The sequence below is a fragment of the Rhipicephalus sanguineus genome, chromosome 11, assembly GCF_013339695.2.
Source record: "Rhipicephalus sanguineus isolate Rsan-2018 chromosome 11, BIME_Rsan_1.4, whole genome shotgun sequence".
Taxonomy (NCBI): Eukaryota; Metazoa; Arthropoda; class Arachnida; order Ixodida; family Ixodidae; genus Rhipicephalus; species Rhipicephalus sanguineus.
Genome location: NC_051186.1, coordinates 80,184,010 through 80,202,082, shown reverse-complemented (window position 1 = coordinate 80,202,082; position 18,073 = coordinate 80,184,010). Strand labels below are relative to the sequence as shown.

The following is an 18,073-nucleotide window of genomic DNA, read 5'->3' as shown; positions in this document are numbered from 1 at the left end:
GGCAGCACCCATGCAGACGCGACAGCCCGCTTCGATCTGAACTCGCGCTTGCTACTCGCCCACTGTCCTCGCAGCAATAAATAAATGGCAAAATCGGCCATCGTTTTGTGTCAGCTCACGCTCGAGAAAAAGCGTCAGGTATGATTTGTCTTTATTATTGCGATCAGCTGTGTTTATTTAGCCATGCTTGCTAAGCCTTGTCTACTACAATATGAGAATGAATCTTGGAAACAGTGCAAAATACCGACGAGTACATTGCTCTCGAAGCTTCAGGACGCGAATATAAAGCAAATCTGCAATATAAAAACTGCATCCACAGGTGCCGCCATGTTTACTTTTCCGGCGCTGCCGTCTGCTCGCTTATACTTGCGTGCGCGCAGACGCTATGGCAGACGACACGGCACGGATAGAGACATATTGAGCAGCGCTGCCAAAGGCCACGGCAGGGAGATTGCCATAGAGACGGCCAGGGTAGGGGGCCGGCCATGTTGCGGTGGCACCATCTAGTTTTCATTGAACAAACCAGCCGCGAAAAATCGTCTATAGGGTCTTTTCCGCAGAAGTTTCAAGCACTGGCATGGCTCTGTGGGAGAATACCGAACTGCCACGCAGAATGTCCGGGTTCAATTCCCGTTCGAACTCTGGTTCTCGTTTTTTTCTTATTGTGCATGATAGTAGCGACGGACACAAGCACGGGACGAGATCGCCCCCAATTTCGGATGTTGTTGCGAGCTCACAACAGCTTAAACTGCAAGAGTCTCATTCACCGCAGCATTCGGGTGAATCTTCTCTTTCCAGCACCTATTTCTGCACACTACGAGTGGCACACTCACAGCTGCCTCGGTGTGGCTGAGGAAAAGAAGGAAGGCAAGGCGACCCAGGGCAAACAGCGAGGTACCCATGGGCAGCTGGTGCAGCACGTAGCGCAGGAAGCCCACCTCACGCACTCGGCTGAGGCTCGCCACCAGCACTGCCTCTGGCGCTGAAAGTTGACAAATATTGCCTCCTCATTCGGGTGGCTTGAGGCCTGTTTGCCTGATAATTATAAAGAAGATCTAGCAGTGAGCAGTGTGCAAGCTTTTTTTCAGTGAGACAGCACGACAACGACATCAGCTCTGAACTGTAGCGCAAAATGCTTCTAGAGTAAACCTTCATTATGCGATGGCGGTGGAATCACTGTTCAGGGCAAGCAGTGATGTGATTGCTGTTTGTCCTAAGAAACATACACGCTGCCGCTACCACCAGACATGTTTTGCATACGATGGCCACATCAACCCCCTTAACAAAAAGATCAACAACCATGAAACAAAACAAAAACCCCTACCCGGTAAAAGACATGTGAAGAGCACTAGGGCAGCTCAATCACAAGCACTATCACATCATCGACAGAAAATTCAATTCCTTCTTACTTAAAAGAGAGTGAGAATTTGCCATTACATGCGGCACCGAAATATTCCATTTCGTTCTGCTTCAAAGATCAGTTGTTGAAGAAAATGAATGACAATTATTATACATTGAACAGCCTGGCTATTGCCTAAATGAATGGTTGAGAAAGCACAGCAACAAAGTGGAGAAAACGCCTCCCGATAGGTTTCTAGCGCTGTACTGCCAGAGATGCTCGCAGCAACCTTATTTTGATAAGACTATTGTCGTCAGTAGGGACAGGTCTCAAATCATTGAAGCAAAACAAAATCAACTCTTTCAACGATGCATATATTAATGAACCCTCACGGTCCCTGAGTAATGAAGCAGTGAAATTTCTGCAAATGATGTGATAGCCCTTGCGAAGGAGCTGCCCAAGCACTCTGTGCATGTGTTTTAGTTAGGGGAGTGTGAATATTCGAAATTTCGAATATTTTTCGAATAGTGTTTGCTATTCGATTCGATTTGCACTGTAATTTTACTATTCGAACAATTCGAACTTCCCAAAGACAAATATAGTCAATGTCCGATTGAAAGTGAGCCCTTCAGATTTTCAATATGCTTCACCTCACTACACTTTCGTATTGCGGCAAAGCTGCCTTTCAAGCTCCGTTACGGTCGAACTTAGCCAAGAGACAGTCAACGTCCGATTGAAAGTGGTCCCTACATTTGGTCCCAGCACACACCCAGTGGTCCCAACAAGTCCCAACAAACTGGTCCCAACACACACCCACAAGAGAGACGACACGGACACAAAAGCGCTTTTGTGTCCGTGTCGTCTCTCTTGTGGGTGTGTGTTCGCGCTGTTACCCCCTTAATATACACGTGTAAAGTGTTGTCGGCAACACTTTGGTTGCACCAAATCATGCACATAAATACAATTCGGCCTCTACATTGCCTCATTCTTGATAAGACAACTATGAAACACCACCCCGCCAGCGCTTCGTCAACCTAGCGAAAAGAAACACTTTCATGTTGCTATTTCATAAGAACATGCTTAGGAATCCTCTCCAACTTTTTTCTCAGTACTAATTTCACTTCGAAGTATCAGAAAAATATTCGAATTCACCTCGCACCCAAAATTTTGCTATTTGCACAGCTCTAGTTTTAGTGAGTAGGGCTTTTTGTTCTGTTTTGTAAATGTGGATTCTTTTAACACTTGAGAGTGTTCATCTGGTCCTCATGTGCAAGAGCTATATCAGTCGACTTGGTGAAGGAAATAAACTAGGGGTGTGCAAATATTCAAAATTTCTAATAATTTTTGAACTGCTTGCTATTCCATTCGATTCGCACTGGACTTTTAGTATTCGAAGTATTAGAATTTCCAAAAAATGAATAAAGCAGGTTCATTTGCTAAAACTCAAACTGCAGTGCTTGCAAATGACACGTGTAAACCGAAATCTTCTCACGAACTTCGGAAAGGTTAACAGCCACCATCGCACTAGAGCATTACAGACTATATTGAGTGCAGCGTAAAAGTGCACAGCGCATCCATCGTGACGCACCACCAGTTTTCGAGAGTGAAAAAAAATATATGCAAATGAACTATGGCATGCCTCTATATTGACGATCAGGGAAAAAGGAAAGGCAAGCACAATACACTGTCCCATAATAAAATTCATATAATTCATTCTGCTGGCCGTTCCTTGATAGTGTGCCTCGATAGTGCACCAATTCCAGGGCCTTTACTTTGACAAGCTTGTCATTGAGGTCTGGATATTGGGCTATTTTAGGCTCGTAAACACTTTTCCTGATCGACGTGCAGCTGAAGTATTTCAATTCACTGTAGCTGAAGTTCTCTCTCTCTCTCTCTTTTGTTTTTTCACTATTCATGGTCACAGGTTTCAGGCACGCAAAAATGATACAACGTAGCTATCTTCAACGTGCAAAATTACTTTCCTTCAATATTCCTTGGCTCCATTATCTGCTGGTTTCAATTAAGGTTGTGTCAAACAAAGATGCGGGCCCTCAAGAATTCCCTTCCTTCATTCTTTCCTTTAATATCACCTTCATAATGAAATGGGTCGCATAACCATTAGCACTCAGCTGGGAACAAATATGATGAGGACGGGCTAGCCAAGCGCGAAACGAGCCTGGGCAAACTAGCTACAAATGTACTCCATCGTCATTTTGTGATGACGATGACACTACCACTACATCCTGCACTCGCAAATGTGGTTGTCGCGAATGTGGTTTTGGTTTCATACTCGACTGTAACGCAACAGACCCTTCACCGTAGTAACACGCTGGCGATTTTCAAACTTGTTTTGCAAAATTTGTCCTTTTTTATTATCTTTGCACCACAAAATCAGCCTGCGATGTAAAATACCGTAGCCTATAAACAATGGAATGAAAAGTTACCCAGTCTTGCACCAAAACCATGCACTGCGTCACTACGCGGCACAGTTTCGTTTTCACGTGGCAGCCAGTGTGCTGAAAAGGATTTGTTTTGCCATGTGGCTTACGTACTTTCATCAAGTCAGCAGTTGGTGCGATGTCCCTTCGTCTTCATGCTATTGGCCGTACGCACAAGCTCTGCGGAGTCGCACACAAAACTATCGCATTGAGCCAGTGTAATTTCGCAAAATTGACTGTGTTCGTCAGCTCCATAAGCGCATCTGTGCACGCCATCACGTGACGCAAATGTTTCAATGTCATTGACTGTGTGCGTTATCCCCACAAAGTTGCAGAGACCTTTGCACACATGGTCATGTCACCTACAGTTATTCTTTTTCCTGTGTGTGCTATCGCAGCCTGTGCATGCTATCTCCTGTGTGAGCGTGCGACTTGTGCATACTTTCGTTTTCACACATGCCGCTGCTTACAATACAGCCGCAACTCTGAAATGGAAACGACTGAACAGTCCCAACAGACTTCGTGCCTGGCCATGAGAAGCGTGATTGGGAACTATTTCGAAAAAGTTTCACAGCCTGATGCACTCTGCTGCTCCTGCACAACTATGCTGAAGACTCCAACGGCAACGACGGCCACTCTCGTGAACCATTTGAATCGGTGCAAAACTTTGTATGCAGAACTTCAAGTTTCAAAGGTGGATGCCAATCAGCCAAGCGGCGTTGCCCAATTCAAAACAGAAGGCTATGGACCTGAATATTGCCATAATGATAGCACTTGACATGCAGCCATACGCGATCGTGCAAGATCGTGGCTTTATGGACCTTTTGAATGAGGCAATCCCAGGTTATCGGCCACCATCAAGGACGATGCTGTCTCGTACACAGGTGCTAAAGTTTTACGACGACATCAGAGAGTGGGTTCGTATGGAGCTAAACAAAGCATTCAGAGATGGCATGGCATGACTCGTGTTCACGTCTGACAGTCGTATGTCACGAGCAAATGAAAGAGACATCAGCCTGACATGCCACTTTCTGGACAGCCAGTTCAATCTGACCCGGTACAACCTGAGCACCAGACACTTTCCAGGAAAGCATACAGCTAGTAGAATCACTTCAGTCCTTTAAGAGCTCGTGGCTCAATGGGAAATCCCAGAGAATGCATTTCCTATTTATGTTGCAACAGATAATCCACGCAACATCACGGTTGTCACTAATGCTCTTCCTTGGGTTGAAAGAACTTGTTTTGCACACACCTTGCAACTGGCTAACCAGGATGCCAAAGAAATCACCCGAAGCTTTTCTGCGCTTTGCAAGAAAGCAAGAAGCATTGTTGGACATTATAGACACAGCCCGAGAGCACATGAAAGGCTAAACTGTTGCCAAAAAAAAAAAAAACTGAACAGGCAACTTCTTCGACTTTTACAGGATGTCGAAACGTGGTGGAATACCAAAATCATAACGCTTTCCAGGATTTTAGAACTGAGAGAGGCAATAACCATCGACCCTGCTTCTGAAGATGAGTACATCGAACATTTTTCAGCAACAGAATGGGGACATATTAATGAGTACGTGGCTGCTCTGAAACCGCTTGAAGAAGCGAAAACTACAGCTGGAGCTGATAGCTACTCAACCCTTTCAGCTGTTATACCGATCCTTTACTGCTTGCTCACTCCCCTGGGCAGTTCTACGCCCCAACAGTTTGTAACATCTCTGTTTTCTGATAACCTGACCAAGTGCCTGAAAACAAGATTTCCTGACTACAAAGTTGATGAAGCAGCAAGCTTGGCAACGTTCTCGGACCTTCGTTTCAAGATTGTGGTGGAATAGCGACATTGCAATGTTTTCCAGGATTTTACTGAGAAGATACAACAATGAGCAGCTGGCTTTCAACAACTATTCCCCGTAGAGTCAATGTATTAAAAAGTCCGAAATTCCGGACGCTTATAGCCTTCGCCATCCGATTTCCCGGACTTTTTACTGTTAACCGCCGACCCAAAGTCACCACCGACGCCGCCATTTTGGTTGTTTTCATTTTCATATCCTTGAACCCGCGCATCAGCAGCAACGCCGCACTCATGGCCGCACCGCGCCGCGGTTGCCATAACCTCGAAACCGCACGTGTCAATCCGTTGCCAGCCGTAGCTTAGCCAAGCCAAACCTCACTGTGTTCGTTCACGTGTTTTGTTGTCAGCTGTGCCAGCTCTGCGGTCGTGTCTGTGGTTGATCGTTTGCTGCTGCGCGCTACCTTCAGTGATCACGTTTCCCGACCTTCATCATCCACCGAATTCCTAGCTGTTTCGTGCTGCGCTTTTCGTCTAGCGGATTCGCCGTTTACAGCAATGGCACCGACTGCTCCTTCGTCTTTGTCCGCGCCTTCGAAGCGCACAAAGCCACCTCGTAGGCTCACGATGACGAACTGCCATCCGCGGACGTTGCCTTCGACGATCTGCGCGCTGGCGGCGTGTTGATTCCAGCCGAGATAACCCTTGAGGGCTTCGCCGACGCTGACAAAGACCTCGAGCTATGTGCGGAGTTGACCGATGACGAAATCATTCATTAAGTTACGGAGGATTCCGATGCCGACACCGAGAACGAAGAGCCAGCTCCTACACAGCCAACGAACACGGAGTTGATGCGAGCACTGATGACACTGTCATTGGTGTACAGCGGCAACATGACGTTGACTGAAATTGAGGCAGATATAATCGCGGGCAAGTGGACCGTGCAAAAGAAAATAAGCGACTTCTTTGCGCCCAAGTGCTGACCTATGAGGTAGGGCCGGCCACGTCATTTTTTTTTTATAAACGGCTCTTTTCAGAGCCACCTAAACAATGCATTGGCTGAATTGCTATGGGAATCTTGTACTCCGGCTGTGACCCTCTCCGTCAGCGAAAAATACGTTGAAAGAGCACAAAAAAATTCCAATGCTCAAAGAGCACAATGTTCTACAAAGTAAGGGTAGCGGCTAAATCCTTTAGGAACCAAGCTGGTGAAACTGAACAAAATGCTGGCGTAAGGAAACGCCGCCGGGAGCAAAGCAACCTTCTTGCTGTCCATCGCTTCAATGCAAACACTCAGCGGTGAGAACTAGCATGTTAATAGCAAGGTATGAGCCATCTGCTGATCCCTGTCAGGACAAGGTGCACACGACTGCACCTGGCAGTATGCAGTGCCTGACAGAGTGACAGAGCCCCCCCCCCCCCCCCCCCCGTTTGAGACTGCCCCCTTTCACTCGATGAACGGCAGCCACTGCATTTCCTTTTCACTTGAGCCATGATTGTCAACTACCCTCACACGTAAAACATACGACATGCAGGGGGCAATGTTATCGAATTGGAACTTCAGGACAACGCTGATGGCGACGACAAAAAATACACCTGTAGCGTCCATACAACAGCTATCGCAATGGAAACGTACTTTTGTTGAAAGCGCAGGTGCTATGCGTACCATGTGTCCAGGGGCGTGGCGTGATGCCGGCCAGTAGCTGCTCCTCTCGGTTGTGCATGCGCAGCAGGTCTGCCTCCACCAACTCCAAGCGCGTCGGCCACGCAGCCACCTGGGCCTGCGTGTGATCGAAGTTTAGGCCCAACAAGAGTATGGATGCTCCGCTGCTGATCTTTACAAAGGTAAAGGCAACACGGGACTCTTAATCCTGCAGTTCTCTCAAAGCCAATGATGACAAGCTGCAATGTTGATCCCCCAATTGCAATTTCACTGCATTTACAACTTCAATGCTTCGCAGAATAGTCGATTTTCAATTACTGTTAAACAGAACATTTACCTGTTCCCAAATAAATGCATTTTTAACAATGAAAAATACACACAGAAGATTTCCTTTAACCCTTTCAGCAGTGGTGGCTACGTTTGTGTACACAACTTGCTTATGCTAGTTGCGTCAACTTATGGCCAAAAGAGAGCAAGATACATTGCTCACTGGATGATTTGAACCTTCTGCATAGTCAATATGTTTTTACTTTACTGCAGTGTGCTGCGTACGGCTGTAGCCGATCGCTTTGGTGAAAACACTACGATATGCAACGTGTTGTTCGACGTGCCGCGTCCCAGAACCAACGTCAATAGTATTAGTACTTTTCTTTTCTCGAAATGAATGCAACCAAAAACTAATTGTTTACCCGTTTGGAGCCTAGGATTCCATTCTTTTTATGTCAAAATGGAGCATGACTGGCAGCAGAATAATGAAATATTTAATTACATGATCATTAGAATTATTTACTGAAACTTACAAAACAACAGATACTACTTTTCTTTCCTGAAATGTAATAGCATTGAGTCCCTTGGATTATGGTACTATTTGAATTTGACACATTTGTAGACAGTGCATCATAATTCGCGCCCGAAGAGGTTAAAGGGACACTAAAGAGAAACAATGGATCGGTTTAGATTGATAAATTGTGCTCTCAGAACTCTAATGTCGTGCATTTCGACATCATAGGTTTATTAAGAGAGGAGAAAATCAAGTTCAAAGTTTCATTTTTAAATTTCGCGCCGAAAATCTCCCGCATGACGTCACGAATTTCAAAGTGTACTTATCGTATTTTGGCGCCATTGGCTCAACAAAATTACCCCAAACTTGGTATGTTAAGTCTATGGCCACCTCAGAAAACAATGTACTCCATTTTTACCGATTAGGAACTACGTGGTCCCTAGTAGGCGCCGTCAAAACGTGACATCACGGCGAATGGTGCGGAAACTTCAAGGTGGCATCGCCAGCCACATTTTGTTTTTGCATGTTTTCTCACTTACTAAGCGCCTTCTCGCAAAAGGCGTGGTGTTTTTGGTATCGTGAAAGAGTAGTTTACTTACATGAGAAAAATCATTTTGCTCTTTAGTGTCCCTTTAATATGAATTCAATGGAACAATGAAAGCTTGCTCAACTTATCAGAAGTGCCTCCAAGAAAGGAATGACAACATATTCTGGTGCATCCTAATATCCGTTACTCAAATACGCGAATGAAGTACCACACTTTCTCGCGTATAACCTGCCCCTCTTTATGACCTGCACCCTCCACTACATATCGCAGGAAAAAAAATTTAAGAAAAGAAAATCCTTGCATATTCACGCGAAGCCGTCTTACTTGCATTACCATGAAGCCATGCCATGAAGTCAACTTGTGCACAGAAATTTGTGCATAACACCCACCCCGACTTTAGTTACAAATGTTCAGTATATTTTGAGCGGGTCATACGCAATAAAAATATAGTACATTTATAATGGAAAGGCAATTCTAAAATAAGCATTTATTTGAGTCTTGATTATTGAAAATGACACCTTCAAGCACTCTTGCTCAGTTTTACGTAATCTGTGATGGCTTTTTGCCACTGTTGAACAAATCGGCATGCCATCAGAAACGAAGACAAAGCTGTTTTCATTGGCAATGGCAGACCAATTTTTCCAGCGAAATTTAGGTCTGGCAGCTCAGTGGAATTTCTCATGTGACCAAGACACAATTTCCTTTCAGAACGAGAACTAGCTGGCTGCCCGAGGACTGGTATAACTATGAAAGTTGAAGATGCCCAATGGTGGCATTAACTACGGTTAACTACTTTAACTGCAAGGCAGTTCATATTACCGTAAAATCCTGAGAGATGGCCCACCCATGATCTAGAAAAATCATGGGAACATATGAGGTGGGCAAACTTTTGGTGTGCAGTAAAGTAATGTTCAAAAATGTATAGCAGCCAAGACTTAACCCTTGTTTATTAGCACTGACTTCATTTGTCGTAAAAACCATCAAACACACAGTTGCTGTCAAACAAATGGTTCAACATGGTTGGCAGGGCAGCGGAAGCAATCTGTTCTCCGCCTTCCGACCAATCGAGGAGCCTGGCAAAAATTTTGTCTCTCATGGCACGCTGAAGCCTTGAAAACGAAGTTGACAACACCTTGTCGCAATGACTTCTTGAAACTGGCCCTAATACATCACAGCCCCAGTTGTCACCGGAAGTGTTGAATGTTGGGTGAGTTCATGTAAGCAATATTTTGTAGCAAGATCACTGGAAAACAAACCAAACGTCCCCATATAGTTCAGTATCCTGAAAAATTCAGTCATATAGTAGAATTCTTTCCAAAGGAGTATTGACACAAAAATTGCATATGTTACTTTTTCTCTTGCAATAAGTAGCTAATGACGATCTTATCACGACTGGGAACCTCATTTGGTAATGCGTGCGACAGTTAATTATGCGCAGATATTTTTAAAGCAGCTGGCAGCCGTTTCTGTTTCAGAGAGTGCCAAGCGAGATGGAACCAGAATGGTTTTTTTTTGTTAAACACAGCTGCCCAACTGAGCACATAAAACAGTGAAGCATGCACCGTATGCAGCGCAGTGTTCACGTGAGCAATGCGTTGACAACTGCAGCAGTGAGCGTACGCAAGGAGCATAGCCGCCAACACAAACTGGTTGCGTAGTTGGTTGTTAGTTTAAAGTTGGTTTAGATTAAAGCTGCGATGATTTCGATATTGCAAAATCCTCCGTTTCATGCTCAGTCGTGCAGCATCCACATTAAAATCAATTTTAAATATGTCCTTGGCTATATTAGTCAATATTTGGGAGATGTGTGTACGCCCCCACAAATCTGTCTTACAAATTATCTCGCCTTCAAAATTTTGTGTCTGTACTCCTTAATAGGAGCTCACTGTATGTTGTTGAGTGCAGAAATAAAATGAGGCTTCCATCCCAAAGTATCACACAAATTGTTGCAACTGCTTTGGAAGTCTTCTGCAAAAAAAAAAAGGAAACTTTGAAAATATATGTTACAAAGCAAAATGAAGTCACTTTCCGTCAGAATAATAATAATAATACTCTTCAAGGATTAAAGTTACTCGCCCTTGTGTCATGTCCATTATGAGGGACTTCCTTAGAGCCAACATACACGGATACCCTGTTTGCAAAGCTGTCTGTTTTGTCTAAAGTGCCGGATAGAGTCTAGTGGGGACTTCACCTACTAGTTGCACGGTGTAGCTTGTTACCAAACCTGACATTGCAAGACTGCAAGCACCCACCCTGAGCTTGGGCAGGAAGCACTGACGGTGCTCGAACATGCGCATCCGTGATGTGATACGGCCTGCCTCGACCAGGCGTCGGCTCAGCAGGCCAGGCCCTGCGTTGGCCTCCAACACCAGGGGTGGGCAGCCACCAGGCCAGTGGACCAGATGCTCCTCCAGCAAGTCTGGACACGATACAATTAGATGATGGCATGTGGTTTCTACTGATGCAAGGGCCAGGTGTGGCCAAAGAGTGCCACGACTCGCAATGTGATGTTAAAGGTGATCACGATGAGAGGATGCAATATGGCTTACTGTAAGTGGCCTAAAGACACACACTATGTGAAAGTGTAAAAGATAAAAGATACTACAGTAGAACCCCGCTGTTACGTTCCTCACTGCTGCGTTTTCCCGGCTGTTACGTCATTTTCCGCCGGTCCCGGCATAGCTCCCATAGGATACAATGTATTGGGAACCCCGCTGTTACGTCGTAACTGTCGGACCGTTCCCGTATGATACGTCGCGATGTGCGCCCGGAGCCGACCGAGTGACTACCAAAGAGAGCGGCCATGGTGCATTTTCACGCAGCTTGGCCTCGTTTGACCGTAATATTAGCCGCATGAGAGGCGCAAGCAACAGAATCTTTCAAGTGATGCAAACAAAAGCATGGCCTTCGAGATTCAAATTGCAAAGATGGCGTCTATGACGTAACTGCCCGCGAAAGCAAGGCCTTCGAGATTGGCATTTACTATTGACAAAAGCATAACCTCTGAGATTTGCATTGCACGAACATGGCGTGTATGACGTAATTGCTTGCGAAAGCAAGGCCTTCGAGATTGGCATTCACTTCTGCCATCGCGTTGGCGTAGACTCATCATCATCGTTATTTGTCGGAGAACGGGAGGAGTTCGAGCTGGTTGGAGCTCGCTTGGTCGTGCGTGCGGTTCGCGGTCGGACTCGCCGCGCCGGTCGTGATTGCGTGTGCTTAGTTCTTTCATGCCTACAGCTGTTGGTGTTAAAAAAATCACATACGCTGATTACATTTCTGTGGATGAGGCCGTCCTAAGCTCCGCGTTTCTATCCATCGACTAGATGCTGAGCGCGCCAATTTTCGAGCTGCTCGTAAGAATTGAAATAAAATTCTGTACCACTAAATATTTTGCCGTTTTTCCTGTTTTTCGGCTCTTACGTTTCCCGTCTCTTACGTTTATTTCCTACGGTCCCTTCAAAAACGTATCAGCGGGGTTCTACTGTATAAAAAAAACTCACAGGGTCCCTTTTGCATTTGCCTAAGACAACTCGAAGGTAAAAGCCATCTTTTTCGTCTTTTTCTTCTCGTTTTATTCCCTTACTGGCCACTGACTCCAACACTTTGTGGGTAAAGCAGTGAAAAAATGAATACTCACCCAATGCAGCAGTGTGCACATGGAAAAGATCTTCAGGCTGCCCTGTTTTGCGGCTAAGAAGTGCAGGGAAGCTGTCGCACAGTGCCAAGAGCTCGGGGTCGCTGGACACCGCACGATGCTGCAGCAGCCGCAGCTGAGTGACCAGGTGGCGCCCTCTTACCAACATGTTCACTATAAGCAGTACAACATAGCTCCATTACAGACACAACCATCAATGCATACAACCTTGACATTCTTAACGAAAAATCTCACATGAACAACTAATTTTTTCTCCTTTCAATCAAAGTGTGCATACAGGTTTGGGATACCATAATGCTAAACAAAAAACTTTCTGCAGTCATCATTTTTCTGCGCACCCAGTGACTGAAATCACCTTTCTGCAAGAGCTGTCACTACAATCAAGCGTTATTATAATGACGCAGGATATAATGCATTAATTGATACAACAAAGTAATCAAAATTTCCTTTAAAATTAGCAGCGAAATCGAGGCACATAAAATCATTTTGAGGCAGTGAAGACCTTCTTGCAAAAGATTTAATGAATCAGTTTTACTCGACAACAATGCTTTACTGATTGCTTCCCATTAGCGTTACGTGAAGATGCTACACAGCATGCATTCGTTAAGGCAGTCCAGTACTCCCTCACTAAACAACTTCGCAATGTGCTGAGCTTGCTGTCTGATCGCCTTCACTTGTTCCAATACAGTACGTCTTTTCTTCTTGAACAGTCTGCATCTTTTATGCGCCTTGCATTTTGCAGGCCTCAAAGATTTCACACATCAATTGGTCTGGGTGGCAGAAAAGAATCTTTGTCCCAGCAAATTCTGCGGTGCACCTACATCCTCGCCAATACATTGCCAAAACTGAAGAGCAAACGTTGCCTCTTGGGCACACGTTTACACACCACCTTGCTTGACCAATGTACACACTCCCACACATGAGAGGGATGCTGTACCGGACATCAGTGGGGTACGACGCAAACACATTAGTGTGCTTTACCCTGCTTAGTGTGCTTTATGAATACACCTTTTTCATACACCTTTTTTCTACATGTTTTTTCATCGCTGTGCAGACGCTGCCTACTTATTTCTTGGCTGGGAAAACTACATCCAAGCCATGCCGCGATCCCACCTTTTTTTACCTATCAATGGTTGGTAGACGTATGGTCTAACGGCTATTTTCTTCCTTTCCTATTCCTTTGCTGGTGCCACATTTTTACCCTTCAAGGTACACTTTAAATCTCGAATAAGCTTCTCACAGGCCTAGAATATCACACTGTCCAGACCGGAAGGCTTCTTCTAGTCTCAAAATCTGTGCCTTAACACTTTCTGCCCTTTTGTGGTCGCACTATTTGGTTATTGAAGATCTGAGGGTTGAAAAAAGCAATTTTTACGTTTTTAGAGCGAGCTGGATCCAACGAAAGCGTGGTTTGATGTAGGAGGGCGATAGTCCCAATAAGTTCTTCGTCTCCAAAAGCCAACTTAAATCTAAAAACTGTACAAACCTTCGACGACGTTTACCATGTGAATTTTAGCCCAAGGCCTTTTGTTAAGAGCATGTGGCGCCCTTTCTAACATCGCTATAGATCGATGACCAGGTTTCGGCAGGCAACATTGGTCCCGAGACCGTAATAAACACCGACAAGCGCAGCTCTCGGTCAGCAGCTATGACCGCGTCATGCTGTTGGGTCGTCCTTCCTAAACGCGGGTGCCTTGGCCCCCACCCTCGTCCACGATCCTCGGGCAGATCGTGACACCTTTCTCGTTACAAGTTTTTAAACATTTATCGTATTGTTCATGAAGTTGCTCTTTTTCTACAAAAATGAGGCAATCATCAACATACCTAAAGACATTCTTTGTGGGTGTGTTCAAATAGCTTTCAATTGCCTATTGACCTTGCCCAGGAAAATGATGCCACTTTTGAACCGATGCGCACCCTGTTTTATATTATGAATCCTGTTTTATATCAGAATTCTTTCTAAATAAAACGTTCAGTTGTTAATAGCACTTTGCGCTGCCTTGCAAAGTGTCCGTTTTAGTAGTCATTTTCCAAACATGAACTTAATTTTCTGCTCTCCATTCAGCTAGCCAGTGATGCGAGACGGAAGATGGTGAAAAAACATTTCACTCAAACGCGCCCATCATTGAAGCTGCCGACTTGATGGTCAGAAAACAGTGGCACTGCTCATTAAGTGAGTGAATCACAGATGACACCACAGTCACATGATGGGCTCCTCAGAGGCTTGTAGCCAGGAATTTTTTTCAGGGGGGGGGGGGGGGCACTTGCTGAAAACCTTGACTATTTGAGAAAAACACCTATGTTTATTATTTATTTTTGGTCAAAACACCTACTTCACCAAGTTGTCGGGGGACAAGGGGGGGGAAGGGCCCTTCCCTGGTTACGGGCCCTGGCTCCTCAGTGTCTCTGGCATGCCACACTTCAGGCAAGAAGTCATAACGAAATAATGTTAAAACCAAGTCACTTCCATTCACCCTTCAACGTCTGCTCCAAACAAGCCTATGTTTATAATAAGCACAAAAAGGTTTTGATTGTAAGAACTGTACGAAAAAGTTACCTTAAATATGGTTGTGTTGACACCAGCATCAATTGCTCACCTAACGTAGCCAGAAAGACTGTAATGTTGAAAAGTGGTCCTCTGCAAGAGCATTTGTGTTGAATCACGTGTTTCTCATGGTTGGCTTTCTGCAATGGCAAGCATGATTTCATCCCATAATTCTTGTACACAATATCATTGTGTTATACGGTTCCGCAACAGCCTCAGAGACATGATACACAGAAGGCCACTCAATAAACTCTGCATATTACAGTGAAATGTTTAGGTGAGACAAGTGCTCAGACTGTAGGCAAAAGTAAACTTGCAAATTTTTTTCATATACCTTTTTTTTTTCATTTATGTCTCACAGTAAATTGAGCGGTCAATGCAAGCACAGCGATTAAGATTTGTGAGCTCTGCTGCATTGGCATCACTCAAAATAAGACAAAAAAACCTTCAAATATTGAAAACAAAATGGTAATGACTGGTACTGCATAGAAGTAAGGCAGCCAGTTTAACTCAAAACGACATGCAGCTGGAAAAACTGCAACATTACGAGATTTGAGGCATCATGTGACAAATACCTCCTAGTTAGCTTAGTACCCGACAGCAATGCATGTCATCGATGCCATAACTCTAGACCTAGGGCTAGTTATTCTGCGAGTGTCCTCAGGCTCTATTTAACACTTTGGCGTTAAAGAGCCCGTGTCACAGAATTTCCATTGTCGGTGTCATTTGTTGCCGGTGAAGAATCAGGGATGGATGCAAAGAATAGAAATCAAGGGTTAAGCTGCAATCAAACCCAGATATTCTCTGTGGCATTCAGGTGCTCTACCACACAGCCCACCAGTGCTTGAAACTGTTTCGAAAAAAAAAAAAAAAATCCTATCCAGTCGTCATGCAGTGCGAGGAGCCTCGTTAACACATGTATATTGCGTGGCAGAAGCGAAGAATTGGCACCAGGTGTCCCACCATGTGAATTGGCGCAACAAGTGGGTGTCCATAAGTAGAAAGCACTGACCGCATATTAAATCATCATCCCCTGCACTGGCAGAGTGTGCAGCTGCGCATATTGCTTTATGGACCATATTGGGTACTTCGCTAATTCGCAAAATGATGAATTATGGTGCAGAGGGCACTTTACAACTGTACTTGCAGTAGGCATTCTAGGACAGTTTAGAACGGCCAACGTTATGCATGCTGATGTTCCTTTCCTCACGGCACAGTCAAGGTGCTCGCCGAGAAGTGAAGCAAGGCTGCCGATCGAGAAGGCAATGCAAACGGGCCCGGTTTACACTATCGCGCTCCACTCTCGAATGTAAAGCTTAAGGGTCCTCAAATTTTATACATTCAAGAAAAACTAGTAAAGTTTCGCGCATAATTTGTGAATAGTGTCTACTTTAGACTCTACATGGTGAAAATGCAAGATTTACAATAGAACACTGCATAAGCTCTCTAAAGAAAGTTAAAAATACATTGCCCATGGCTGATGAAACTAACAGACAAATAATGTCACGGAAGGTAGGGGATGCTATATGTAGTATTAGGATATAAATGTGAAGTAGACGAAAAGATAACTTGCCGCTGGCAAGGTATCTTTTCGTCCACTTTACTTTCTTCACATTTATATCCCAATTACTACAAATAGCATCCCCTATACCTTCCGTGGCATTACCGTCTGTTAGTTCTCATTAATATCGCGTCTAACAAATAAAAAAAACGAGCCCTTAAAACTCATCTTTCCTTCATTGCCCATGACTGTGATGTTATAGCTTACTTTGGCTATACAGTGCCACATCAATTACCGCATGCTCTTATTGGGTACCACCACTGTTTACTACTGCTGAGATAAAGCTTAATTACAGAAAAGCACTACAACAAGTGGCATCAGTGAACAGTACATGCTCTATCGCAATCACATCACCAAAGAATTCTGGCAGATCCCATACCCTGTAGGAATCAATGTAATGCAATCGGCTCAGAGCTGCCTGTGGTGCATTTCATCGCTTTGAGGCAAGCATCATGAGGTAAATTTATGTGAGCCTACCAGGCACATCGACTACACCGCAATGCCTAAAGGGTAGCCAGCAGTCCAACGCAATGCCAGCACTCGGCTTAGAGCACAGATGTCAGTTTCACCAAGGAGAAATGCACCTACGACGTGCTTGTGCATATCATAAGCAGTCCGTGTGAAGGGTCGAAGGGGAGTGTTGCTTTGTCAGGCGGCCTTAAGAGTTCGATCACACGACATAAGCTCAACTCCCAGGATCCCCTTTTCCATGGACATACATGCGGGAGCGGGTTGAAACCCCCCTCTTGTTAGCTCAGGTCCATCATGACGCTACTCACCAAATAAATGTCTGCCAAAGCAGAGGCCCCTGCAGGGCTTTCTTCTGGCAGTTCACTCTCGCAAGAGAAATGCATTCCTCTTGGTATTTCTTCAGCGTTTCCTGCCTGCTTTCTCCCACATACTCTTTGCATCGGTGCCTCATCTGGCGCACTATGCTTAACGCTTCACCTCTTTCATTATTCGGACACTGAGCAGCCCACCAATGTTCTTTATAGTATCACAGAAAGCACCATGATTAAAAATTCAACTGAGAGTGAATATTTCAAGATGGGGACAGTCAGACTGATTCTATGGCTACAATTCAAAAGGAAGGCAGATGTTCGACATCATGTGGTCATCATAAGTCCACACTCGGCAAGCTTAGGTGATATGTGGCATTTTATGGCGCAAGGGCCAGTGGTGGCCAAGATGGTAAAGGATGTGATTAATGATGATGTGAAGTGGCTGTATAAGGGCTAAAATTTTTCGCACTAAAGGCGCGTAAAATAATATAATCATGAGGGTGCATGTGTGATGAGGATGAATGAGTAGTGCTCACGATACTAAAATAGACTGTTGGGGTAGCACAAAAGCCTTGCGAACGACCTTAAGGCTTACTTGGCAAGCTTGCCTCGTCCGGTTTTCACTTGCGGTCGGGGCCTAGGTACGGGCTGACACTGGAATTCGCCATCTTGTTGGATGCGATTCTCTCTAGAAAGCTGCTACGAAATGTCTGATCGGACACAACAAAGTGTCATTACAGATCGCTTTATTTCATCCACTTTATGCATCTAGCCACTCCTGAGCTGTGCCACACGAGAAATGCAAAAAAAATTTCTACATGCAAAGCTTGTTGAACGAAAGGTGCGGTGGCAAGTCAACAACGTTTCGTAGAGGACAGCAGCAGGCTGCGACTGCAGTAAGCATACCGCAGCCTAGAATCTGTGTGATGGGAGAATGTCTCTTCAATAGTATCTTAACCTGATGTAAAAATCTCATTAC

General features: G+C 44.8%; 1 protein-coding gene across 6 annotated transcripts in view; it reads right to left on the bottom strand.

Moving 5' to 3' along the window:
- LOC119375550 (dimethyladenosine transferase 2, mitochondrial) overlaps nt 1-18,073 on the bottom strand; it is a 203,694-nt gene that overhangs the window by 18,396 nt on the left and 167,225 nt on the right. For 3 of the 6 annotated variants that reach the window (XM_049420374.1, XM_049420371.1, XM_049420373.1), the window contains 3 exons: nt 10,801-10,967; nt 7,224-7,338; nt 834-982 (listed from right to left, as the gene is read on the bottom strand). In XM_049420374.1, coding sequence (XP_049276331.1) covers nt 834-982; nt 7,224-7,338; nt 10,801-10,967 — 431 coding nt within the window. Of the gene's footprint in view, nt 1-833; nt 983-7,223; nt 7,339-10,800; nt 10,968-12,188; nt 12,360-18,073 lie in introns of all 6 variants that reach the window. The other 3 variants (XM_049420375.1, XM_037645746.2, XM_049420372.1) reach the window with 2 other exon arrangements.